General features: G+C 48.0%; 1 protein-coding gene and 1 pseudogene across 1 annotated transcript; one reads left to right on the top strand and one right to left on the bottom strand.

Annotated features, from left to right (window-relative positions):
* Positions 1-4,173: 4,173 nt before the first annotated feature.
* On the bottom strand, positions 4,174-5,587 carry LOC122910065 (annotated as a pseudogene).
* An 8,935-nt stretch (positions 5,588-14,522) lies between these two features.
* Positions 14,523-24,970, top strand: GPX6 (glutathione peroxidase 6). Its single transcript, XM_044261270.1, has 5 exons — positions 14,523-14,600; positions 18,312-18,465; positions 22,571-22,688; positions 23,177-23,276; positions 24,737-24,970. The coding sequence occupies exons 1-5, from the start codon at positions 14,523-14,525 to the stop codon at positions 24,941-24,943; spliced, it is 657 nt and encodes a 218-aa protein (XP_044117205.1). The 3' UTR covers positions 24,944-24,970.
* The last annotated feature ends 900 nt before the right edge of the window (positions 24,971-25,870 follow it).

The raw sequence follows: 25,870 nt of genomic DNA, 5'->3' as shown, positions 1-25,870 counted from the left end.
AGCCACCTCCTGCTTTCAGCAGTATTGATGTTGTTCCCTTATATGCACTTAGGTGCCTTTGCTTGTTTGTTTCGTTGGATCATTTGAAAGTATGTTGCAGATACAGATACAGATATATCGATGATACATCAGTAACTTAGATCCTAAGAAAGACATATTCTACCTAAAGGTATCTGATTCTTCCTCAGATACCAATTAAACCCCCCCCAAATTCTAACATTCGTTCCATCATCAAAATCATCCAACAGTTCCTAAACTGACTATAATTTTGGTTCAAACTGGGATTCATTCAAGGTTCTTTTTTTAGTATTTTATTAATTAATTTGAGAGAGAATAAGAGAGAGCATGAGTGGGGTAGAGGGGCAGGTGGGGGAGAGAGAGCGCACAAGAGCGGCAGGCCCCCCGCTGAGCAGAGAGCCCAATGCGGGGCTCGATCCCAGACCCTGAGATCGTGACCTGAGCCGGAGGCAGGTACAACCGACTGAGCCACCCAAGCGCCTCCCAAGGTTCACGTTTTGTTATTGATTGCTAATGTGTTTTTCACATCTTTTACTTTAGATCTGGAACAATCCCACTAAAGTACTTTTTAAGGGCATCTTTGAAGACACAAGTCCAGTTGTCCTGTTTGCCTCATTGGTTCCTCAGTCAGTGACATGCATCTGGTTCTCTCCCTCTGTATTTCTTGTTTTGGTGGAAGTGAGGCCAAAGACTTGAATGGACAGAGATTTTGTATATGACAGAAGGTGGAGGTAACATTTTAATTTTTTTCCTGATGGATATCCAATTGAATCGTCACTATTTATTTTTTTAAAATCCTTTCTTTTTCTATTTGCTGTGTTCTTCGTCGTAAATCAAGTGTTGTGATATGCACATGTCTATTTCTTTCCATTGCTCTGTTCATCCTTAAGATAGCAATGTTTAATGTAGTTTTTAATGAGCAATTATATTTTATAAGCAAGTTCTCCTATACCCCTCAAAAGTCTTGATGATTTTGACCATTTGCACTTATATTTAAATTTTTTTCCAGGTTTTTTTATATTTAAGTTTTTAAGTTTTCATTCCAGTATTGTGAACATAGTGTTATATTAGTCTCAGGAGAACAATGTAGTGAATCAGCAATTCTGTACCTTACTCCGTGTTCGTCGTGGTAAGTGTCCTTTAATCCCCATGACCTATTTCCCCCAACCCCCCACCAGCCTCCCCTCTGGTGACCATCGGTTTGTTCCTTAGAGTTAAGGGTCTGTTTCTTGGTGTGTCTCTTTTTTTCTCCTTTATTTGTTTTGTTTCTTGAATTCCACATATGAATGAGATCATATGGTATTTACCTTTCTCTGACTGACGTTTTCACTTAGCATAATACTCTCTAGCTCCATCCATGGTGTTCCAAATGGTAAGACTGCGTTCTTTTTAATGGCTGAGTAATATTCCTCTCTCTCTCTGTGTGTGTGTGTGTGTGTGTGTGTGTGTGTGTGTGGGTGTAGAGAGAGTGAGTGAGAAACACTACATCTCATTTTTTTTTTAAAGATTTTATCTATTTATTTGGCACAGAGAGATCACAGATCACAAGCAGGCGGGGGCGGGGAGCAGGCTCCCCGCTGAGCAGAGAGCCCGATATGGGGCTCAATCCCAGGACCCTGGGATCATGACCTGAGCTGAAGGCAGATATCTAACAACTAAGCCCCCCACTGAGCGCACCCCACTGAGCCCCCAGGCACCCCGGCACTGCATCTTCTATATCCATTCATCTCTCCATGGACGCTTGGGCTGCCTCCATAGTCTGTCAACTATAAATAAAGCTTCTGCAAACATCGACATGTACGTATCCCTCTGATTTAGTGTTTTGTATTTGGGGGGCAGATACCCAGTAGTGCGATTACTGGATCATGAGGTAATCGCATTTTGAACTTTTTTCTTTAAGATTGTATTTATTTATTTGACAGAGGGAGAGACAGTGAGCGAGGGAACACAAGCAGGGGGAATGGGAGAGGGAGAAGCAGGCTCCCCACTGAGCAGGGAGCCCCACGTGGGACTCGATCCTAGGACCTTGGGATCATAACCTGAGCTGAAGGCAGATATCTAACAACTAAGCCCCCCAGGCGCCCCCCCATTTTTAACCTTTTGAGGAATCTCCACACTGTTTTCCAAAATGGCTGCACCAGCTTGCATTCCCACCAATAGTGTAAGAAGGCTCTGGTTCTCCACATCCTCTCCAACACTTGTTGGTTATTGTGTTTTTTATTTTAGCCACATTTAAATTTCTTAATCATTTTTTCAGTCCACGGAAATTTAGGAATTTGGGAAACCTGGGACTTTGCTTAGGATTTGCATTGAATTTATAGAATGATTTGGGTAGAAATGACATTGCTTTTTGTCATTTAGATTAGTTTGATTTTCTAGAGTGTTACAGAAATAGAATCATGTAGTGTATACTCTTCTTTGTTTGGCTTCTTTTACTCAATATAATTTTTCTGAGATTCTGTGTTGGGGCCTGTATTCACAGTTCCCTTCCGAGTAGCACAGCACTGCCCTGTGTAGCCGCACCATAGTCTGTCCATGCCGTCAGTTGTTGGTGGGCATCTGGGTGGCTTCTCATATCAGGCTGTAAGCAAAGCTACTGTAAGCATTTGTGTCCAAGTCTTCATGCATGCACGTGCTTTCCTGTCTCTTGAGAATGGAATGGCCGCATCACATAAAGTCCGTGTTTACTGGCCGGGGCGCTTCCCGTGACGGTGGACATTGTCGCCGGCAATGTGAGAGCTATAGGTACTGTGCGCGCTCACTGACCCTTGCTGGGATCAGTCTTTGCATTTCAGGAGTAGTGGTATCTTACTGTGGCTTTAGTTTGCGTTTCTCTCATGAGTAACGATCCCGAACATCTTTCATGTGCTATTTGTGTTCCGTGTGTCTTCGGCAGTCTGTATGTTTGAATCGGGGCCATTTTTTCAATTGAGTTGTTTTCTTAATATTGAATTTTGGAAGTTCTTTATATAGTCCAAATTTAAGGGCTTTATCAGGTATGTATGTGACTTGGAAATATTTTCTCCATGTCTCTGTCCTGTCTTTTCAGCCCCTTAATTGTAATCTTCAAAGAGTAAAAGAGTAAAAGTTCTTAATTTTTATAGAGTTCAGTTTATAAGTTTTTCTACTATGCATTGTGCTTTTGGTGTCCTGTCTAAGAACTCTCTGCCTAGCCCAAGATCACAAAAATCTTCTATGTTTTCTTCTGGAAGTTCTGTAGCTAAAAGTTCACATTTAGGTCCTCGCTTCATTTTGAGGTTAATTTCAGATTCTCCTATTGGGCTGCCGCTCTTGAGTGTCTACTGTAGACACCGTAGTGCCAGAAAGCTCTGCGTCCTGCTTGCCTGGCGGCTTTCAGCACACCTTGCACGCCAGCGCACCCCAAAGACTGCTTCTCTGTGTTCTTGTCCCTTTCCTGGTGTGGTGTCCCGCCTTTGCCTATTAGTTGCTTTGAAGCATGACACAGAGAGAGCTTTTTAAAAATTAAAACCAGGGTAGAATCCATTTTATTTATTTATTTATTTAAGATTTTATTTATTTATTTGTCAGGGATAGAGGGAGAGAGAGCGAGCAAGCACAGGCAGACAGAGTGGCAGGCAGAGGCAGAGGGAGAAGCAGGCTCCCTGCCGAGCAAGGAGCCCGATGTGGGACTCGATCCCAGGACACTGGGATCATGACCTGAGCCGAAGGCAGCTGCTTAACCAACTGAGCCACCCAGGCGTCCCTAGAATCCATTTTATAATGTTAAGGTTAGATAGGAACGATCTTTGTGAACTAGTGGCCTTGAAAAGATATCTAAAAGATTGTTACTTTGTCAGGAGAAATCGGCGAGTTCTCACAGTTGAAAATGAGATAAGCAAAGAAGATTTCGAAAATGTTGCTGGGTTTGTTCCATTACAGCCAGGGAAGTAAAATTATAATGCATTCTGTGTTATCAACAAAATATTCAAGTGCATGGTGAGTTTTAATACTTTTTGATTGTTCGATATTGAGATTTTGATTTTTCAATATTTTTTCAACGTTTAAATGTTCTGGAAAAAAATTAACTATTCAAAATCCATAAGAACATATCTTTAGTGATACACATTTTTCTTTCATTGTGCAGATTTTTAGTAAATTATAGTATATTACAGTTTATGTTCTAATAATAAGATTTTAGGGTAATGTGACATAAAAACCTACTTTGCCACATGACTTCTTGAGTTTCTTCTGCGCAGCTTTCTTCTTGACCATCTGTAATCGCTTCATGGCATTGAGCTGTGATTCTTGTGAAGTCAGACCTTTAGGGGATGCTGAGGGAGAGCTGCTTGATTCTAAAGTGGTTTTGCTAGTGGTACTTCCCCTGGGCCCTGATGTCCCACTATTTCCGTTCCCACTGAGCTGGCTGGTGCTTCCTGGAACTAAACCACTTGGACTAGAAGACCCACTTTGCTAACATTGTCACAGCTAATGGAGCGGCTAAGGGCAGTTTTGCCCGAGGTTAGAGGTGGAGGTGGTTTCAGTGGAATGGAAGGTGCAGTGGAGCGGAAGGTGGAACCTGTTGTGGAACCTGTTCCACATTTAGATGATGTCGCCAGACCAGTTAAACCCACAGGCTTCTGGTTAGCTGATGAGGTCTCAGGCTTCCCACTATTATTTTGGGTTGTTGAATTCAGTTTCGCTGTTGATGGACCAGAGAAGGAAGTTTTAGCTGCAAAAGCTGCCCATCCAGTTAGGCCACTAGGTCCTGAAGAGGAAACACTGGGACTAGAAGAATTTCCTGACATACCCGTGGATGTCTTGACCTCTGTTCTCTTAAATGCTAGAAAAGTTGTCTCTGTTTGAGTTTAGTTTCTGGTTTCTTAACCAACGGCTCTTTGACCGCTGGAGCGACAGGAACGACCGTGGGGGCTGGTTTCTGCGGTGGTTTCTGAGTTTTTTGATCTCTCTGGTTCATGGAGCACAATTCCACACAGGACGAGGGTCATTCACTTCCTTGTTTGTCGCCTGGGGCTCGCGGCCATCTTGGTCCTGGAGATCATGGCACTCCTGACATTCTTCTAACTGATCACAGGACGCCAGTGTCATTTGCCTACAAACAACACAGGCCAATCCCATCTCCATGGTATAACCGTCAGCGCTAATCTCCTCAGAACTGGAAAGGTCAGTCCTGGCTAAATCCTTGCGAGTTTGGACGGTAACGGGAGAGGACCGTGTCTCTGGTTTCTCCAATCTAGGTTTCTTTGGAATATCCCCTCCTTCTGTGACGTCTGGTTTCATTTTATCCGCTGGTCTCTTTTCAGCTTCCTTCTTTACTTCCTCGGTTGTGAGGGCCTCGCCATTACTATTGCCAGAAAGAAGACTGGATGATGTTTTGGGCTCTTGTTTAACAGAAACAGGTTTTGGGCTTGAAATTTTGGGTGGCTCTACATCCTTCTGAGAGGGACGGTAACGTGAATCAATGCCCCAAGCCAAAGATTCATCAAGTAGTGCCTTTAGCTGTTCTGCAGAATCCTTACTCTTTGAATGTAAGAAGCCTAATGCTTTAACAAAAAATGGGATCAAGTTCCAAGCTCACAGTAGCAGCCATTGCAAACACCTTTCCGCCACACAGCTCTGCCCGTTCCCAGAAGCCTCTTCCGAACTGCTCCACATTTTTCATTTTACCTTAGGCTCTGATATGGCTCAGCTGAACACTGGTGCTTATTTAAAACTTTAATAATGTTCATCATGGATTTTTTTGCATTAATTTTGACTTTGAGAAGCTATTGTATTAAAATATTTCTTATTTTAATTATTAAGAAAAATAAATGACATTCTTACATCATTGACTCTTCTAACTCATTAACGTGTATACTAAAGATTAATTTAGGACTCTTCAAACACATACCAGTTGAGACTAACATTTCTCATCAAAGCAATGTAGGACATTTTTTGCTAACTTCACTGCTGAGTATTTGGTTATGTTATTTTTAAAAATTAAGCTTAAATTTGTGGTTTATGAAAACTATACAAAAATATAGTGAATTTTGTGTTAATTTTTATCTAACGACTTTGCTAAGGTCACAAAATTATAATAATTTGTTGCTAGTTTCTTTTTAAATTATATGTTTACAGAATATACTAATGACAGTTTCATTTCTTCCTAATCTTTGTACATTAAATTTCCCTTTTGCCTTAAATTCACTGTCTATTTCTGCCAACACAATACTGAATTGAGGTAGTAACAGAGACATCCTTTCCTTGATTATTATTTCAGAGGGTAATGATGAAATTTCAACAAGAAGTGTGACACTTGTGGCAGACATTGTTAGATACTCTATCCGGTAGGAAAGGTCTCTTCTTTCCTCAGCTTGCTATAAGTTTAAAATATGAATCAATGCCGAATTTTATCACATGCTTTTTGAAGCATATATTGAGATGACCCTGTGACATTATTTTGTTAAATTGGTGTATTCATTGCTTGACTTTGAATGTTAAACCATTTTTGCTTTCCTGGGGGTGGAAATCCAACTTTATATTGCTTAATTTGGTTTACTAAGATTTTATATAGGATTTTTGCAACTATGTTCATGAAAAAGATTGTGCCTATGGCTTTTCTTTCTCATAATGTCTTTGTCATATATTTTTTAAAATATTTTATTTATTTATTTCTCAGAGAGAGAGCACAAGCAGGGGAAGCAGCAGGCAGAGCAGGCAGAGGGAGAAGCAGGCTCCCGATTGAGCAGGGAGCTTGATGTGGGACTTGATCCCAGGACCCGGGGATTATGAGCTGAGCCGAAGGCAGATCACTGAGGTGTTCCTTGTCATGTATTTTTTTTTTTGTCCTTGTCACATTTTGGAAGTATGGCTACACTATCCTCATAACATGATTCAGGATTCTTCTTTTGCTATCCTCCAGAAGATTTTCTGTGAGCTCATGAGCAGTTCTTCTTTAAATGTTTGGTAGAATTTACTAGTAGAGTCATCTATACTTGGAAAATTATTTGTGAAAGATTTTTAAAAATAGATCAAATATCTTTAAGCACTGAATTATTTTTCATATGTTGTACTTATTACAGAAATAAATATAGAAAAGATATAGTTATATCCTCTTATTTGCCTATTTCCCTTAGGCTCGTATATTCATCAGTATTAAGTTGTTTGTGATATATGTGTTCTTAACCCCTGCAGGATATCAAGTGATGTGAAGTGATGTCTCCTTGTCCATTTCTTTTTTATCATTATTAAGGAAACTTCACTCCCAACGTGCGGCTGGAACTTACGACTTCAAGATCAAGAGTTGCATGTTCTACCAACTGAGCCAGCCAAGCCCTTTCCTTTTCTACTTCTAATATGAGCTATTTGTGCTTTCTCTCCATTTTTCTTGATCACTTTTGCCACAGAGTTATCAGTAACAGTAATCTTTTTAAAGTTTTTGGTTAAGTCAGCCTCTTTTTATCTCGGATTTCTGTCTCATTAGTTCTCGCTTCTACCTTTACCGTTCCTTCCTTCCCTTTTCTTTAATTTCCTCCATGCGTCCCATGCGTGCAGCCCAGAATGTTTGCCGTCATAATTTTATTCAGCTCAGAATACTTCCTAGAGTCCAGAAGCAGGCCATGGAGGACATAAAAACGTGGGAGAGGAAGAAAAACACATTATTTGAAGGAAATCAAGGACACGTTGGAAAGCTATTAGCATTGGAGGCCTCTACTCTGAAGCAGAGAGTGAATGACCCAATCAACGTGAAATGTATTTTCAAAGCTTTTTTCCACAGGAAAAATTATTTTGTAATTTCCATTCTGATATCATCCTATAAACATACATTATTTTATGGTATGATAGTCTTCAGTTTCCAAGTATGTAGGAATAGCCTAGTCATTTGTTAGGTAAATAATGGCTTAATTACATGTGGTCAGAGAATATGGTCTGTATCATTTCAGACCTTGAAATGCGCGGGTAGTTGGCTGATAGGCCAGCACATGGTGGGTTTTTATAAACATTCTGTGTTTGCCTTAAAATATTCTGTATCCTGCAGTTGTTGGATGTTCTATAACTGTCTGCCAGGTCTAATTTGATAGACATGCTGATTAAATCTCAGCCATCACTACTCACTCCTGCTTTTTCTATCGATTACTAAAAGACGTATGTCAAAGTCTGCCACTGTGTTGTGCAAATTTAACATATTTCTCTGTAGATTTCTGCCAATTTTTAACTTATATATTATCAGTTATGTTATTAGGTGCTTACAAATTTAGAGTACCTGTTATCTTCCTGGTGAATTGTATGCTTAATCATTACAAAAACTTTCTGTAAATCCTTGGTTATCCATTTTGTCTTAAAATGTACCTTGTCTCAAAACAACATGGCTAATTTTATTTTGGTTTATTTATGCTTAGTAACTCCCATCTTTTTACTTTCAAGTATTATATATGTCTCTGTGTTAGGTGTGTATTTTGTCCCTTCTGTTCTATATCCTTCTTTCTTGTTTTCTCTTGAACGGTTTGGTATATTTTTACTCCCCCTCCCCCACCCTCATAAAGTTGGTGGTTATATACACTTTGATCATTCTTTGAGATTACAAAATGCACAAGGGTTATATCAGATTCTAGTCATAAATGGCTATTTTGCCTCTTTTCCCCCTCTTTCTAGGGGATGCGAAGAACTTAGAATTTTATGACACGAAAACCATGCTCTTGAATTGTATAATTATACGGTGTATTACTGGTGCGTAATGCATATTACCTACCTAAATATATAAAGAGAAAGAATTGTGTCTTTGAGCTGGAATATTAGTCCTTTGCCTTCAGACTCAGAGTGGAACTTACAACATCAGCTCCCCAGGTTCTCAAGCCTTCAGACTCAGACAGGAAGTACATCAGTTCTCCTGGGTTCCCAGCTTGCTGGTAGCAGATCTTGGAACTTCTCAGCCTCCATAATCTGGTGAGCCAATTCCTTATAATACACCTCTCTGTGTCTGTGTCTGTTTCTGTCTCTCTCTATATATACACATAAATACAGATATATTGATATAGTTATCTGTATCCTTAACAGGAAATACATACAGATATAAATAAATAGATACAGATAGCTATATGTCAATCTGTTTAATATATATCTCAAAGTGTCTTTGAAAATGGGTAATGTGTAGAGACTTGAAGAATCTTGAGGTGCATCATAGAAAAAGCCTGGAATGCCTTGAGCTAACTGTTGCAGAAATACGGGTATTAAAGGACGCTTCTGGGAAGGGCTGGGAAGGAAAGGAGGAACATGTTGTGGGAAACTGAAAGAAGGACTCGTGACCCTTTCTGGCACCGCTCCAGCTGCTGGCTTCCGCTGTCCCTCTCGTGTTTCTCCTGTCTTCTTAGTAAAATCTCCCCTGGCTCCGTCTCTGAAGAATACGTGTGATTGTGTTTAGTGCCCACCTAGATAATCCAAGATAATCCCTTTATCCGAAGATCCACAACTTAATCACATCTGCAAAATCTTGGCCATACACGATGATAACCTCTGGGTTCCAGGGATTAACGCCTGATACCTTCGGGGCTAGCATTCAGGCTACCAAGGGGTCTGGATTTGGGAACAGAACACACTTGCGTGTGAGCCCCGGCCTGACATATTATAGCTCTATAACCTGAGAAGCTATTTATTTTTACTCTGTCTTTACATCCTTACTTATAAAATGGAGAAAAATATTAACCTAATGCTTTTTTAGTGATGCTGGACTCAGAGAATCTATCTAAATATTCCTAAATTTAGGAATTACTAAGCTGGGGTTGATACAGACCGCCTCTCCTCCCTTTTTGTCCTTCGTACTTGGCTCCTTCCTCCCCTCCGCCTTCCCTCATCTCCCCTCTCCCTTCATCACTCCCGTTTCTCCTCTAACTCCCCGCATCTCCGTCCGGCGCCCAGTCCCTCCAGGATCCCTTGTTCCTCCGGACTCCGCTCCTTCGGGTCTGCTCCAGGGAGAGGCAGAGTTGCCCCAAGACAGGCTGAGAGGGGCAGGGACCTCCGGGCCGGCGCGCTCGGTGTGAGCCACTCGGTGAGAATCCAGGCGAGGAAGGGACGCTTCCCGGCTGCACGTCGTTGCCCCCGGCGCCACTGGATGTCTGCGGGACAGAGGGCAGCGCGTGGGTTTTAGGTACGGCCACCGGAGGTCAGACGGGCCCCTCACTGCCCTTTCCGGGCCTCTGAAAGGCCACATGTGAACTGAAGAAATGAAAAACATTCGGGCATTAAAACTGTGGAGTTTGCCCCAGTCAACACTTGCTCTTCCCAGTCTTCTCAGGGTGGAGGTTGGTCAGATTAAATCACCAGGAGATCGGCACCTCTTAAAAGAAACAGAAGTAGGAAGAGCCGTGAAGTGTAGGCAGTCACTTGTAGTCCAGCCACCGCAGGTAGTAGATGGATTTTTGGCTTGCGGTGTTGATGAGCTGACGGATTCCTTCCTCCTGGGAGGAGAAAGGCCCAGGTCACAGAAGCTCTGGGACAGCTGGTCCCATGGCAGAGAAGTTGCTCAGCTCTTGTGGGTGCCGATGGCATCCCAGACACCCACGGCTGTGTGTGGACCCAGGACTCCTCTCTGGGGCGCAGAGGTGGGGGTGACAGGCACTGGCGCCCCCTGGGGAGAGCACATTCTGCACATGCTGTCCCCTTTGCCTCACCAAACACTAGAGCTACCCGGTGCAGCAGACGAGATGGGCAGCGTGGGCAGCGGGGACAAGGCCTCCAGGGGGATGTCCTTTCAGGACCCGCTGCCTTCGCCAAGGCTCTGGATTAGGGCCGCAGCCAGCCTGGGTCTGAGGGGTCCTCAAGGATAAGGCAATAGTACACAGAGACGTGGACAGAAATGTAGCAGCAGGAGGGCCTGGGCGCTCAGCGGGTTGAGCGTTTGACTCGATCTTGGCTCAGGTCATGATCTCTCGTGAGAGCGAGCCCCGCGGCAGGCCCTGCGCTCCGCGCTCCGCGGGGAGTCTGCGAGTCTCTCCCTCGGCCCCTCCTCCCACCCGTGCACTCTTTCTCTCTAAAGTCAGTTAACCTTTTTTTTTGAAAAATGTAACAGCAACAAAAACAACAAAATACAGCAAAATCATCACTCTCCTCAAATTCCTAGAACATGTGGTTAATGGATTTAAAGGAGTCAAAGGAGACTAAAAAACAGACAAAAATTTAGATTTGAAGTCGAGTAACATCATATGTGTACATTGACTCTCACGTATGGACGCTGAAGGAGCGCTGCTTCTCCCGCCGCATCTGTCCTCCGGAGGGAAGGACGACACGAGACGGTGAGTAAGAAGACACGGTTTGCAATAGCGCAGGACGGCGCTCCGGGCACGCAGGTCCACAGCAGCCGTCTGCGTCTCTGCCTGGCCGGGCGGAGAAGGAGATCCCTGCGGCCTGCGAGGGCGGCCCCTGCCTACCTGGGTAGATGGACTGAACCCGGACAATCTTCCAGGTAGCGTTAAGCAGGGGCCCGAATCTCTAAGTCGGCGTTCAGGTAAACAGGGAAGTAGTTTTGCTCTGGAACCAGGACGAAAGCACGTATGGAAGCCATCGGGAGATTTGTTTCCTTTTTGATCAAGGAAATTGAGAATGAAGGAACGCTTTGGCGAGCATGGGCACAGACAGAAGGGATCGCGGGAAACCGGAAAGCAGTCGGAGAGAACTCTGTCTCTGGATGGAAGCTTACTGTGTGTTCCCGAGAGCGACCCTGCGGAGGGCCACCAACTGAGCGGCTGAGAACGGGGCAGTGGATTGTCTCACAGTCCTGGCAGCTAGAAGTCTGAGACCAGGCTGTCACCTTGGCCCTGCTCCCTCTGCATCCTGGACGGAAGGACACTCCCTTGCCTCTCCCCATGTCTGGTGGCCCAGACCATCTTTAGCTCGTGGCAGCTAGCTTCAATCTCTGTCCCTGTCTCCAGGGACAGCCTCACTCGACACCCTTCTTACAAAGAGGCTACTTACAGTGGCATCAAGACTCTTTTCAAATAAGGTCACGTTCCAAGGTACAGAGGGTTAGTTAGGACTTCAGTACACCTCGTGGAGGGAACATAACTCAGCCCGTGCCATCCTACAGCCTGGTGCGGATCATTGCTTCCCTTTGGACTCCTGCCCACGCCCTTTAAAAACTGTTTCATCCTGACTGGGCCACAAAAACGGTGACGGAGACAAACTGATCTGAGTCTCACCCTCTTCTGCCCTAGGCGCCTCGAGAAAGGCAGGGGGCCTGAGCTTGGGTCCGATTCAAGTCCTGGTCAGGCTGTTTAGGATCTGATCTGTGACTCAGGCCTCAGCAGTCACCTCTGAAGTCTCGTTGGATAAAACTGTGTTCCATCATTTTGAATTTTGAATTTTGAATAATAGGTCATTAATATGTCAAGAAATCTTTCAGGAAGGCTCCCAAAGTATTGGCTCAGATTTTTCCTAAAATGTCTAGAATTGACAGCTCAGTGGGTGGAGGTGGGGTGATGGGGCCAGTTCAGTCCACCAGAAACATGGCATTTTCATGGAGGGAGGGGACACAGTGTCACATCCAAAGTGCTCCCTGGGAGGATTTCAGATGAATGGTGTAAGAATTAGGGAGGAACCAAAGCATTTTTAACATGAGGGACGTCAACGAACTTGATCTTTAGAAAACCATACAACAGAGGGGCTCAGTCAAGGAAGCGGCTGCCTCCTGCTCAGGTCACGGGATGGAGCCCCAGGCCTGTGGCTCCCTGCTTAGCAGGGAGTCTGCTTCTCCCTCCTTGTCTGTGCTTCCCTCCTGTTCTCTCTCTCTCCCTAATAAATAAATGAAATCTTTAAAACAAGTCGTGCAACCGAGGCCGACTGTGGGGAAGGAAGGAGACAAGCGAAGGGGCAAAAGCAAGATTCCTGGGAGCAGGTCAGGGAAGTGGGCTCTGGAGGACAGGAGGGGCCGGTGGGCCAGAGACACCTTCCTCCTGCCCGCGGGCTCCACACCTTCCCTTCTCCCGCTGGAGGCCAGCACCCACGGTGCCCAGAAGTTTGTCAGGGATGTTGGAGCAGGACTGGAGAGTCGGAGTTTCAGCTATTGGACCTGGTGATGAGCTCGTTCTGAGGCGCCTCCGGAGACTGCAGGAGGAGCGAACGTTGGTCTCTGTGCAGACTTGACCCGACCGGAGAAGAGCGAGGGACGGACGGCGGGAAGCCGGGGCTGGCTTTCATTTGTCCGGGTTCGAAGCGGGCGGTGGGAGCGGTTGCCGACCTGGGCTCTGTGCTGGGCTGAGCCCTTCAGAGTCGCGGTCGCAGCTGGGAGCGGCCCCAGCAGGCCGACTTTGGACTCACCCTGACCGTGCAGATGGGACAGTCGGGCCCAGAGCCGGGAGGGAAGTCGCGCCGAGACCAGGAGCTGTCCCGGGCGCACGGTCTCTGTCGCCTCGCGGTGTGAGCTTCAGCCCTTCTGTGAACGGACCCCGGGCAGAGGCTGAGGAGCCCCGCAGCGCGCCCAGGTCGTGCGGAGGAGGGCGCCCTGGGGACCCGCGGGGCTGGATCGCCGCCAGCGACCAGGACGGTTCCGGGGCTGGGAGAAGCGCTCGGAAACCCGAGCCGGCACGAAGCTCGCCTCCCCAGGCGCCCCCAGATCAGCCCGAGGCGCCCTCAGTTCCGGGAGCGGGGCGGGCGGTGGGTGGGACCCTGGCGCGGCCGGGCGGGAAGGGCTTAGCGCTGAGGAGGAAGGAAAGGCTTGTCCCCCGGGTCACAGGCGACTGTGGCAAAGCGGAGCGGCCGTGAGAACCGTGGGAGCTGCGGGCAGAGGGGGCGGGAGAAGCAGCTCTGTGTGTCTTGGCCCGTTCCCTCCGCTACGGCTTTCCGCGCGCTCCCACGAGGGCCTCACCCCTGCGGGAGGGGTGGGGGGCGGAGACGATGGCGCGGAGGCGGCTGCAGCTCGGGGCCCTCCGGACTCGCAGGCCGGGGCTCTGGCCCCGCCACTGCCCAGGGCGCCCGTGCCCGCGGCGGGGTCGCCCGCGTCCACAAGCCGCTGGCCAGGGCCCGGGCGGCCGGGCGGGCGTCTGACACGGTGCGGCCCCGCGGCCCGGCTTCATCGCAGGACAGTGGGCCGCGACAGGCGGGGGGACTGTCCCCCGCGACCACAAGTCGCAAACTTTCCTGTGCATGTGCATCACGTGACGGTCTCCTTTTTAAAAAAAGCAGATTCTGATTCCGCGGACAGCGACCCCAGGAGGCCGTCGGCTCTCGGGGAGGGCGGACCCAGCTCTCCCGGTTCCAAGGAGACAGGCCTCCGCGGCCGGCGGACACGTGCGCCGCCACCACGGGCGCAGGGAAGCGGCGGGGCTGGCCGAGGTGCCTCGAGGGCGGGGGAGGTGGGCAGGACGGAAGCGAGGGGAGGGACAGTGGGGGCAGGGCAGGGCAGGGCAGGGGCGTGCGTGTGTGTGTGTGTGTGTGTGTGTGGTGTGCGCGCGCGCTGCTCTGCGATTGGAGGGAGCGCTTGGCTCCGATCCCCACCGGGGCTCAAAAGGGACCGAGGTGCCCCGGGGACCGCAGACCGCCTGGCCCTGCACGCGCGAGTCATGTCGCCTCACCTCTGGGCTGCGGGGCTTTTCCCGCTGTTCCTGGTCGGCCTCGCCCAGCCGACCCAGAAGATGAAGGTGAGTGTCCCGTGGGGGACCCGGCGGACTGCAGCCCCCGTCAACTGGCCTGGGGTCCAGGGAGGCGAGGAGTCCTCCCTCGTCCTCTCCGAGGCTGGGACCCGCCTCCCGAGCTCGGCCGACCCCCGGCAGCCGCTCTCCGAGGCTGGGGCTCCGCGAAGCCGACTCCCCTCCGCGGACCGTGTCCGTCACCGGGCGCTCCTGGAGCAGGTGGACAGACGGCCAAGGCTGCTGTCCTGCCTGCCCCTCCGCCGCCGCCCCTGCTCTGACCTCCGGGCAATCTTGTGGGTCCGGGAAACGGGACACGTAGGAGCACGGGGTGGGAGGGAGGCTGGCTGCCCGCACGCCCCGGAGCAGCTGAGACGGCCGCTGGCTGATGCCAGGAGAGTGCTTGGGGAATGTCAGGGTCAGCGAAGAGTGGCTATTCCCCCGGTGACGATAAAACACAGAAGGCCAGGGTAGCTGTTGGCCAGTTTTAATGTTAGAGGAGGTGGGGTGGTGAGCGGCAGCTAGTGGGGGAGGACAAAGTGTGGACCAGAGTAAGGGGACTTGCTCTTGGGTCTTGGTGGAGCCCTGATCTCCTGATGCCCTTGGGGAAAAAATCTCCGGACTGGAGGTCAGTAGCTGCCCCGTCAGAGGTGTGGGGATATGCCTCAGGACACAGGGTCGGGCTTCAAGTGGGTGACATGGTAATAGCAGGTTTTGTTTTGTTTTTAAGATTTTATTTATTTGACACAGAGAGAGAGAGAGAGAGAGAGAGAGAGATCACAGGTAGGCAGAACAGCAGGCAGAGAGAGAGAGGGAAACGGCTGCCCTGCTGAGCAGAGATCCCAATGTGAAGCTCTATCCCAGGACCACAGTCCCAGGACCCCAGACAATGACCCGTTGAGCCACACAGGTGCCCAGGTTTTAACTCTAAAACCAGATGAATTAATTCAAAAACTCAGTCTCACTTGTGGATTTAAACCAATTACATTTCTCTCTCTCTGTCTTTTTTTTTTTTTTTTTAAGATTCTATTCATTTACTCAATAGACAGAAATCACAAGGAGGCAGAGAGGCAGGCAGAGTGGAGGAAGCAGGCTCCCCTCTGAGCAGAGAGCCCGATCCTCAGGACCCTGGGATCATGACCTGAGCCAAAGGCAGAGGCTTTAACCCACTGAGCCCCCCAGGCACCCCAAAACCAATTACATTTCTCTTACTGGCTCCCCTACCCCCAGAAGAAAGAGAATACCCATGATTGAGGGCAGTGATCCCCAGACCAGATTCATGGGGGGACTTGTCAAAGCACAAGGTGCTGAGACCCACCTGATGTGGGCGGCTGAGCGAAGAGTCAAGAAAGCGTTCTTGAGACATTTTCAGTGCAGGAAAGTGCTTTATTACAGCACAAGAACAGGACCCATGGGCAGAAAGAGCTGCACAGAGGTTGTGAGGAGTGACTGATTTTAAGCTTTCTAGTTAGTAGGGGTTAGGGATAGCGTAAATGTCTAAGGGATTTGGAAGCAAGACTTCCAGGGCCTTGAGGGGCTAGCTGCTGTTAGGATAAAGTTATTGACTACTGCCTAATGAAACATTAGTCATGAGACCCTTAAGATGGCTATCGGTGGGCCATGTGCTTGGAGGATGGTTGGTTTTATGGTTACCAAAGTGAAGTGACGTTAACCAGAGCAAAGCTATAGTGGTAAAATGTTAAGGAAATCCTTGAGGGAGCTGTACAGGTGTTATGGTGTGTGCCTCAGGAACCCTGCCCGGAGACTGCCAGCTGATATGAAGCAAAGTCCAGCCTTCGCTCCTTCTCTCCAACCGCCACCCCAAAGTTTCTGATTCAGCAGGTCTCAGGAGAACCAGGAACTTGCATTTCTTTTCTTTTTAAACTCAAGTTTGTTACCATATTGTGAAGTATTGGTTTCAGGAGTGAACTTCAGTGATTCATCACCTGCACAGAACGCCCAGTGCTCATCCCAGCAGGTGCCCTCCCTAGTGCCCGTCCTCCATCTAGCCCCTGCCCCACCCGCTGCCCCTCCAGCAATCCACAATTTGTTCACTTAACTATAGAGTCTTCCGGTTTGCCCTCCTCTCTGTTTTTATCTTATCTTTTCCTTCCCTTCCTCTATGTTCATCTGTTTTGTTTCTTAAATTCCACCACACATGAGTGAAATCACATTTTTATCTTTCTTTGACTGACTTATTTTGCCTAGCTTAATCTCTAATTCTATCCACATTGTTGCAAATGGAAAGACTTCATTCTCTCTGACGGCTAAGTGATATTCCATTGTGTATATATATATACATACCACGTTTTCTTCTTTTTTTTTAAGATTTTATTTATTTATTTGACACAGAGACACAGTAAGAGCAGGGACACAAGCAGGGAGAGTGTGAGAGGGAGAAGCAGGCTTCCGCCTAGCAGGGAGCGCAATGTGGGGCTCAATCCCAGCACCCTGGGATCAAGATGTGAGCCAAAGGCAAATGCTTAATGACCGAGCCACCCAGGCGCCCCTATACCACATCTTCATTATCCCCTCCTCTGTCGATGGACATCTGGGCTCTCCTCATAGTTGAACTATTGTTGATAATGCTGCTATAAACATTGGGATGTACCCCTCTGAATCTGTATATTTGGGGGAAATACCCAGTAATACAATCGCTGGGTCATAGGGTAGCTCTATTTTTAACATCTTGAGGAACCACACTGTTTTCCAGAGTGGCTGCACCAGCTTGCGTTCCCACCAGCAGTGTAGGAGGGTTCCCCTTTCTCCGCATCCTCACCAGCATCTGTCATTTCCTGACTTGTTGATTTTAGTCATTCTGACTGGTGTGAGGTGGGATCTCATTGTGGTTTTGATTTATATTTCCATGCTGCCAAATGATGTGGGGCATCTTTTCATGGGTCTGTTGGCCATCTGGATGTCTTCTTTGGAGAGGCGTCTCAGGTACTTGCATTTCTAAGATGCCTCGGTCTTGTTCAGGTCCTCAAACCACTCTGAGTGCTCTGTTATCAGGTCCCTGTGACATGTAAGATGATGTACATAAGATGCTCAAAGACCAGCATTCGTAAGACTCTCTCCCCTCTCTGAAATTTAAAAAAGGCAACCTATGAGGGGGCGTCTGGGTTCATGTCAGCCACTACTGCCTGCTTGGGGCACAATTCCAGCTGTAGAAAGCCCTCTTGTGAATAAAAGGCTGCATTTTTGGGTATCAGGTCCCTTCCGACTGGAGCAGAACTAAGATCAGAGTTGGAAAGTTTCAGCCCTTCTAGTCCATGGTTTTCTTAGGATTCTACATCCCAGCTCACAGGACGATACCTATGTGAGAGACAGAACCTAGGAGCATCACAAAGTGCTTGTCCACACACGTGCGCGCATACACACACACACACACACACACACACACAGGGGCTTTTTTTTTAAGATATTATTTTTTGAGTAATCTCTATACCCCACCTAGGCCTTGAACCCCAAGATCAAGAGTGACACGCTCCACTGACTGAGCCAGCCAGGTGACCCCACACAGAAAGGAATTTAACTTACAAGACACACATTCTGGTGGTGGTCTCGCCATAACTAAGACTACTACCAGACAGAGGTCTCTTCGGTTCTCAGAGTCTCGAGGTGTTCCGCGAAAGAGCTGTGAGCACTGTGCAGACGTCCACGGCTGTTAGGGGTTATTGTTGGCCTTATTGTCACAGCATGGCGGGTTTTGTTCCATTCCAGCTGGATTGCTACAAGGGGGTGACGGGCACCATCTACGAGTACGGAGCCCTCACCCTCAATGAAGAGGAGTACGTGCAGTTCCAGCGCTACGCGGGCAAGCATGTGCTCTTTGTCAACGTGGCCACGTACTGAGGCCTGACAGCTCAGTATCCTGGTAAGAGCTTCGAGTCCTCCTGAATGAGCTTGGTCCGATGCCCATATTCTAATTCCAGAGGTTCTCCTAATTTGTTGTTGGGAGGAGGGGGGTGAGGGGGTAATAGGTCATCAGGGGAGTCCGTCCCTCTAAATCCTGCCACTGCTCTACTCCTTAGGAGGCCAGGAAAATTATCTCCAGACTGGAGGACTGAGATTCTCCCGAGGATTTAATAAAAAACCACCAGGAATGTACCTATCACTGAACAAGTGGGGTTTGCTGCTCGATGCCGTGAGGGAGAACATATATTGTAGGGAACCATGGGGCTTCTCAATAAGAAAGTGCTGGAAAGAACTTATCTGAGAATCTAGGCTTGTGTTCGGTGCTTTGGGGGAAGATTCAAGGACTTGAAGTTTTGCTCTGAATTGGATGCTGTCAGGAAATGAGGGAGTGGGGAGCATTCTGTGACTGTGACTCAGATATGTCTTAATAACTCTTATCTACGAGGTCAGGGGAATAAAGGAAGGCCAAGGTCTTGATTTATCATGACCACTGTGACCGTGATGTTGTGTGATACTGATGTTCTGTGAAATTGTTGTCGTTTTAAAGACTTTATTTATTTATTTGACAGAGAGAGAGAGATCACAGATAGGCAGAGAGGCTGGCAGAGGGGGAGGTGGAAGCAGGCTTCCTGCTGAGCAGAGGCTCCATCCAGGACCCTGGGATCATGACCTGAGCTGAAGGCAGAGGCTTACACTGAGCCACCCGGGCGCCCCTGTGAAATTGTTTAACAGGAGAATAGGAAACCCTAGCTACGACCCCAGGCCGGAGTCTAGCTTTCAAGGGGCCACCTTTATCCTTCTCATTGGTGACTTCTGGGAACAACAGCAGAGAGGATCTTCTGGAAAGTGCTCTTGGGTTCTTCAGCAGCTCCAAGAGGGAAATATAGCTTTCTCACCAGTAATCTTTGGTGGGACAGCTCTTTGGAAAGATTCTTCATCTCTCCAAACCTGGCCTGACCTTCTACCGTGACTGAGGTAGATTTTCTTTGTGCTCATGGGGAAGAGTTTGGTTTCCCTGTTGATCCAGAAAAGGTTATTTGAAGTTTCAGGTGGATTGTAATAGAGATAAATGCAGTTTCTGACATGCCATAACTTGGTTTTTCTGCTTTTCAAAAAATTTTTTTAAATTAATTGCAATAATTAATATGTGAACATATGCATATGCATATATGCAAAATAATATGTGAACAATTTCTAAGAAAAATTTCCCACATGTTGACACTGGTATCTATTCAAATGGTCAAAAATATAAAGTCCCATCAATTTGTCTTTTCTTTCTCTCCTTTTCTTTCTCTCCTTTTTGTCTTAATGGGACTTCAATAACAAGATATTGAAGAATTTTCTCTTTTTTAACACCACTTAAATTTAAGTGTATTGTAATTTCACCTCTAAGATATACAGCTCACTAAATTTTGGTATTTTAAAATTAACATTCAGGGGCACTTGGCTGACTCGGTTGGTTAAGCATCCGACTCCTGATTTCGTCTCAGGCTGTGATCTCAGAGTCGTGAGACTAAGTCAGCACGGAGCCTGCTTAAGATTCTCTCTCTCCCTCTCTCTGCCCTTCCCCACCCTGCTCACACTGTTTCTCTAAAAGGAAGAAAAAGAAAAAGAAGAACAGTCAGCAGGTGCTATGGCCTGAATGTGTCCCCCCGAAATTCATATGTTGAAATCCCAGTGCCCAATACAATGGCAACAGGGCCTTCAGGAGGTGTTGAGGTCATGACAGTGAACCTCCATGAATGGGATTAGTGCTTTTATAAGAAGAAACAGCATAGACTCCCCCCACCCCCACAGCCCTTGCACCATGGGAGGACACATGAGAAGCCTGCAGTCTGCAACCTGGTAGAGGGCCTTTGCTAGAACCCCACCACATTAGCACCATGACTTTGGACTTCCAGAACTCTGAGAAATAAGTTCTTATTGTTCACAAGCCCCCTGGTCTATGGTATTTGTTAAAGCATCCTAAAAGGACTAATACAGAAGGAGCTGCTTGACTTAGAGGCAAAAATTGTATTGAAATAGCCCCTCCTTCAAAGAACAACAAAAACAAAATGGTTCACATTCACCAAGAGACCCTAAAAACTTTTTAATGATGAAATTGTGCGTAAAAAGATACTTTCAAAAGTGCAGATTATAGGAAGATCTGACATTTCAAAGAATTTGGGGCTCACTTTATAGTTATTTTTATGTATAATCAACCCTAGGGAGAACTTGAAAAGCTACAGACTAAATCTTTATTTAATTTGTGTAAAATCTCAGAATCTAAGGCTAGTATCATTTAGCAAGTAGGGGTTTTCCTCCCTTCAAAAAGTTAAATTTGAGGGGCACCTGGGTGGCTCAGTGGGTTAAAGCCTCTGCCTTTGGCTCAGGTCATGATCCCAGGGTCCTGGGATGGAGCCCCACATTGGGCTCCCTGCTCAGCAGGGAGTCTGCTTCCTCCTCTCTCTCTGCCTGCCTCTCTGCCTACTTGTGACCTCTCTCTCTCTCTCTCAAATAAATAAAAAATATCTTTAAAAAAAAGTTAAATTTGAGAAAAAATACAGTAAGTTTAAAAAGTCATGATATATAAACAGCAGTTCCATGGAATGTGAATCTGCTTTTAAATCTGTTTCAATTTAGTTTTAATTTAAATTTGTGTTGAATAGGGAATATATTCACATTGGAAATTTAAAAGATGCAAAAGGGTTTAGGAGAGAAAGTTTCCAGGGGGCCCCTGGGTGGGTGGCTCGGTTGGCTGAGTGTCTGATTCTTCCTTTCAGCTGAAGTCTTGATCTCAGAGTTGTGAGTTCAAGCCCTGTGTCGGGCTCCATGCGGGGGTGGGGAAGAGTGAGAATATCCACCTTTTTTCTTTTTGAGTAACCAAGGCTATCAGTTTATGGTATATATTGTCATAAATCTTTAATGTATAGATAAGCAAATCTCTCTTGTATACGCAGACACACACAACTGATTCCACACCTTGTTTTTTCACATGATACAATGTCTCAGTTGTTCTTCTGTATCAACACGCAATGAGCTTCCTCATGTATTCGAAGCCACAGTTTTCCACTCTGTTGCCATGACATGACTTACTAACCATGAGAATTTTACTAAATACCTGAGATTTTTAAAAAGTGTCTCATTCAGATTTTACTCCAGACGGGGAAACGGCAAGAGTTGAAGGCCTTTGCCGGAGGCCCAGCAGCAGGGTCTGCTGCGGTTTCTGCCATAGGAAGGATGTATTCTTGATGGCGAAAGGAGGCGGCGAGTAGGGATCGTCATGAAGAAACCTACAAGGACAGGAAGGCACTGCCATTGAAGCCGAGGGTTTTCGGGGAGACAGCAGCACATGGAGCTGAGTCTGGGTGGGGGGGCACCGGGACTGACTCAGTGGGGACGAGAGTGGCCGACGGCGGAAAGACTGGTGCGGGTCTACACAGACACATTGGAAGCCCTCCCAGCAGTCTTGAAGAGCGGTTTGGAGTTCGAAGCCTGGAATCCCAGTGACTGTCCCGGGGCAGTGACACCCATTAGGTCAGAGTTGACAAGAGTTAGAGCATGTTCTGGAGCTGGGCTCAGATTTGGGTTCCCTCCATAGCTCCCAGGTGAGAGTGCCGAAGGGGGGGCTCTTGGGAGCACGGACTGGGGTGTCAGGTGTGTCCCTGTGGGGCATGATGGGGGCAGAGGGAGCAGGTCCATTTTGTTTGCCTTCTCCTTCAAGATGTTTGGTCAGTCAGTCAATCTGCCACTATGGAAACTGGCCGTGGCATTTAAATTTTAATTCCCTTCAGCATCCAGCGGATGCCCCCGCCCACCCCACGGGCTAACCCATCTGTGCTCTCTGGCCCTCCCCCCCCCCCCCCCCCGCTGGAGGTGCCGTGCAGCCGTGGAGGGAACCAACACAAGAACGATGGCAGCCGTTTGGGTGTGTTTCTGTCAACCTGTGTGCTAGCTTTGTGCCCCGCCTCCCCAGTCTCTGTAATCTCGAACCCTCGCCCTGCACTTGTCACTGTACTTGGACACAATGCAGCGTCCTCCGGGGTCCTGCCGGGCTGCCCATGCTGCTCACTGTCTCCCCACAGAACTGAATGCACTACAGGAGGAGCTGAAGCTTTTTGGTGTCGTGGTGCTGGGCTTTCCCTGCAACCAGTTTGGAAAACAAGAACCAGGGAAGAACTCAGAGATCCTTTCTGGGCTCAAGTGAGTGCCGGCTTGGGTCCCTGCCTAAGCCCTTCAGCCTTTCCCTTCCTCCTGCTGCCTGGAGGCCTCCTCCTCTGGAAGCTTCCGGGGCGGGTGGTGGATCACGGGGTTCAGGAACATCATTGTGAAGCTTCGCGCACGCAAGCTGCCGTGGCTGGCAACGCCCAAGCTGTCACTCGCCTCGGGCTCTTGACGTGGACACTAGGGGAATATCTATGGGGAAAGCAGTGCAGGGCAGAGGAGGGAATGTGGGAAATAGAAATGAGTCGGGAATCCTGACCTTCAAACACTCCCTTCCAGTTTCCTTTGAATTGTCTACTGGCTCCAGAAAGCATGAGGTCCTGACCCCCAGACATCTCTCTTTCCTCACCTTCCCTGTCCACCGTCTCTTCCTCTTTGTCTCTGACTTCCTTTCATGGACTTGTGGCTGTTACCACCCCTCCTTATCCTAACTTGGACCCTCTTGGGAAAACTCTGCTTCATTGCAGGTATGTGCGACCCGGTGGTGGTTTTGTTCCCAATTTTCAGCTCTTTGAGAAAGGGGATGTGAATGGAGAAAAAGAACAGAAGGTCTTTACCTTCCTGAAGGTGAGTGACCACCCACCTGCGTGAACTGGTCAGGTAGGCAGAGATACCCCGAAAGCATGGGGCTCGTTTCTAGGATTAAGGTTGGACTCCTTGGAAAGAAATGCTCAGCTAAGTTCAGGAGTCATGACCAGATCCGTTTTGAGCCCTGAGCTCAAGTACAGGAAACGGAACAAGGCAGCTCTGACGAGGCTGACGCCCCCTCTCAAATGGCAATGATTTGCTCATGTGACTGATAGTCACGGCATCCGTCCCAGGTGTGAGCAGCTGTGCCACACAGGGAGCCTGAACCTATTAGCAGGGCCCAGCCCCTCCCTGGCGGACTCCTGTGCAGTCGGGAGACAGACATGGAGCGCAGAATGGAGGGTCCCATGTGCTAACTGAGCGGGGAGCGACTGAGTGTTAGAACCACGAAGACCACAGAACCATCTGATGTTCTTTTAGGCCACCCGTTCCCTCTGCTGGCCTGCCAGACAGGTCTGCTCCTTGTTGAAACTCTAACCCATTCATGGCAACCTGAAAAAAAAAAACACAGTGTGGGGAGTTTTCCACAAAGCCTAATTTACTGAATATAAAAGGCCATCATTTATTGTGATACTAAATTAATGTTGAGTTAAATCATACAGATTACCATTTGTGTTGCCCAAAAATGGTGATATGACCGATTTTATTTCCTTCAACCTAATACTTAAAAATCTGTTAATTTTTAAATTTAGTTATAGTTGACTTTTATTTTTTTTAAAGATTTTATTTATTTATCAGACAGAGATCACAAGCAGACAGAGAGGCAGGCAGAGAGAGGGAGAGGAGGAAGCAGGCTCCCTGCAGAGCAGAGAGCCCGATGTGGGACTCGATCCCAGGACCCTGAGATCATGACCTGAGCCGAAGGCAGCGGCTTAACCCACTGAGCCACCCAGGTGCCCTATAGTTGACTTTTGATTTTTAGTTACTCTATATAGTTATTCTATTCTATTCTAAATATTCTATTTAGTTATTCTATATAACTACATGTTAATAAAATGTTAGTTATTCTATACTAATCTCCAAGAAATAGTTACTGAACTTTTACCAGACTGTGAAGCCCCAGCTCTGGAAACCACGACTCTAACCAAAGCATTTTTTTCCAGCTAAGAAAACTGAAGCTCTAGAAATGATATGACTTATCAAAGACAGAAGATAGTATTTTTCTGCAGCACCATGATGTAATCCTCGGAGGGGCAGACAGAGAAAGGAGGAGTATTTTCTGTTTACTGCCACGCTCTCTAGCCCGCGCACTCACGGCCGATTGCCCGTTGCGGGGCGGGGGGCAGCGATGTTGCATTAAATGTCTGTGCTTCCTGGGAGCACGTCAGGTGGTTAATATATGGAGATGCAGGATGGTGAGGAGATTCTCCAGGGTTGGGGATAAACTGGGCCACGCAGAAGCAGGGGGAAACCTTCTGTTCTTCCTATCTCTGCTCCAGAACTCCTGCCCTCCAACCTCTGATCTTCTGGGTTCATCAAACCAGCTCTTCTGGGAGCCCATGAAGGTCCACGACATCCGCTGGAACTTCGAGAAGTTCCTGGTGGGGCCTGACGGGGTCCCGGTCATGCGCTGGTTCCACAAGGCTCCCGTCAGCGCGGTCAAGGCAGACATCCTGGAGTACCTGAAACAGTTCCAAAGCGAGTAGGAAGGGCCGAGACCGTCCGAAGCGGCCGCCTGCCTCCCGCCTGAAGGATGTGCTCCACACTGGGTCCATCTTGGCTCCGCGTCCCGTCCTGCCCAGCGCCCTATGACCAGACTCTCCCCGAAGCTGGAGTGCGCCGGCGCTCGTGAGCTCACGAGTGTGTTCGAAAACAAGGGGAAGAAGACCTTTGTCCCCAGATCTCTGCTCCGGAAATACCAAGTTCTCACCGCTCCACCCCAAAGGAAAAGCTTATGCCAGGGTAGATGGTCCGGACTACCCAGCGTCCCTAAAAAGGCGATGCCCGGAAGTTCTGGCCTCTGTCCTTTCTCCAGCCTGAAGGGTTAAAGAAGCAGAAGCTAGAAGGTTCTCAAGATCCCCTTTGTAGCCTTTCTCTCTTCCCAGATAAAGCAGGTTGTAAGGCTCTTCCTCTCCTGGATGCGACCTTCGCTGCCCTGACGCCCTGGAGTTCTCTTTCTCTCCGATCTCTGCAGGCCTCACGTGAAAGGAGGGGCATCTCCATGACGGCGGGTCCTGAAGCCGTCTGGGTCGGACCCGACCAGAGCCTTCCTTGGTGCCTGTCCCTTCGTGCATTCAGGCATGACACCTGGGCAGGGATGTCCCTTCGTTCTGAAGGATGCGCTTTCCCCTCACCCGAGCTGCCCCACCTTCCAACTCCTTCCCGTCACTGTCTCAAATAAAGTGGATTCTGCAGCAGTGGGCTTCCCGCCGTGTTTTCCCACCCCCGTACTACGTCTGGGACGTCCGCCTCTCTCACTCGGTCCCAGCTTCCTCGGGTACCTCACCCAGCTCCTCAAACACGCTCTGGAACTTTCCTTGGCCCATCCGGACACCACGTGGGGCCGGCCGCTGTGGGCTGCTGTGAGGGGAGGACACAGACCTCTGACAGTCCCCCACCCCCCATGCCGGTCT

The sequence above is a fragment of the Neovison vison genome, chromosome 1, assembly GCF_020171115.1.
Source record: "Neovison vison isolate M4711 chromosome 1, ASM_NN_V1, whole genome shotgun sequence".
In the NCBI taxonomy this organism is placed as follows: domain Eukaryota; kingdom Metazoa; phylum Chordata; class Mammalia; order Carnivora; family Mustelidae; genus Neogale; species Neogale vison.
Note: the sequence above shows the minus strand (reverse complement) of the source record. Positions and strands in the feature narration are given on the sequence as shown.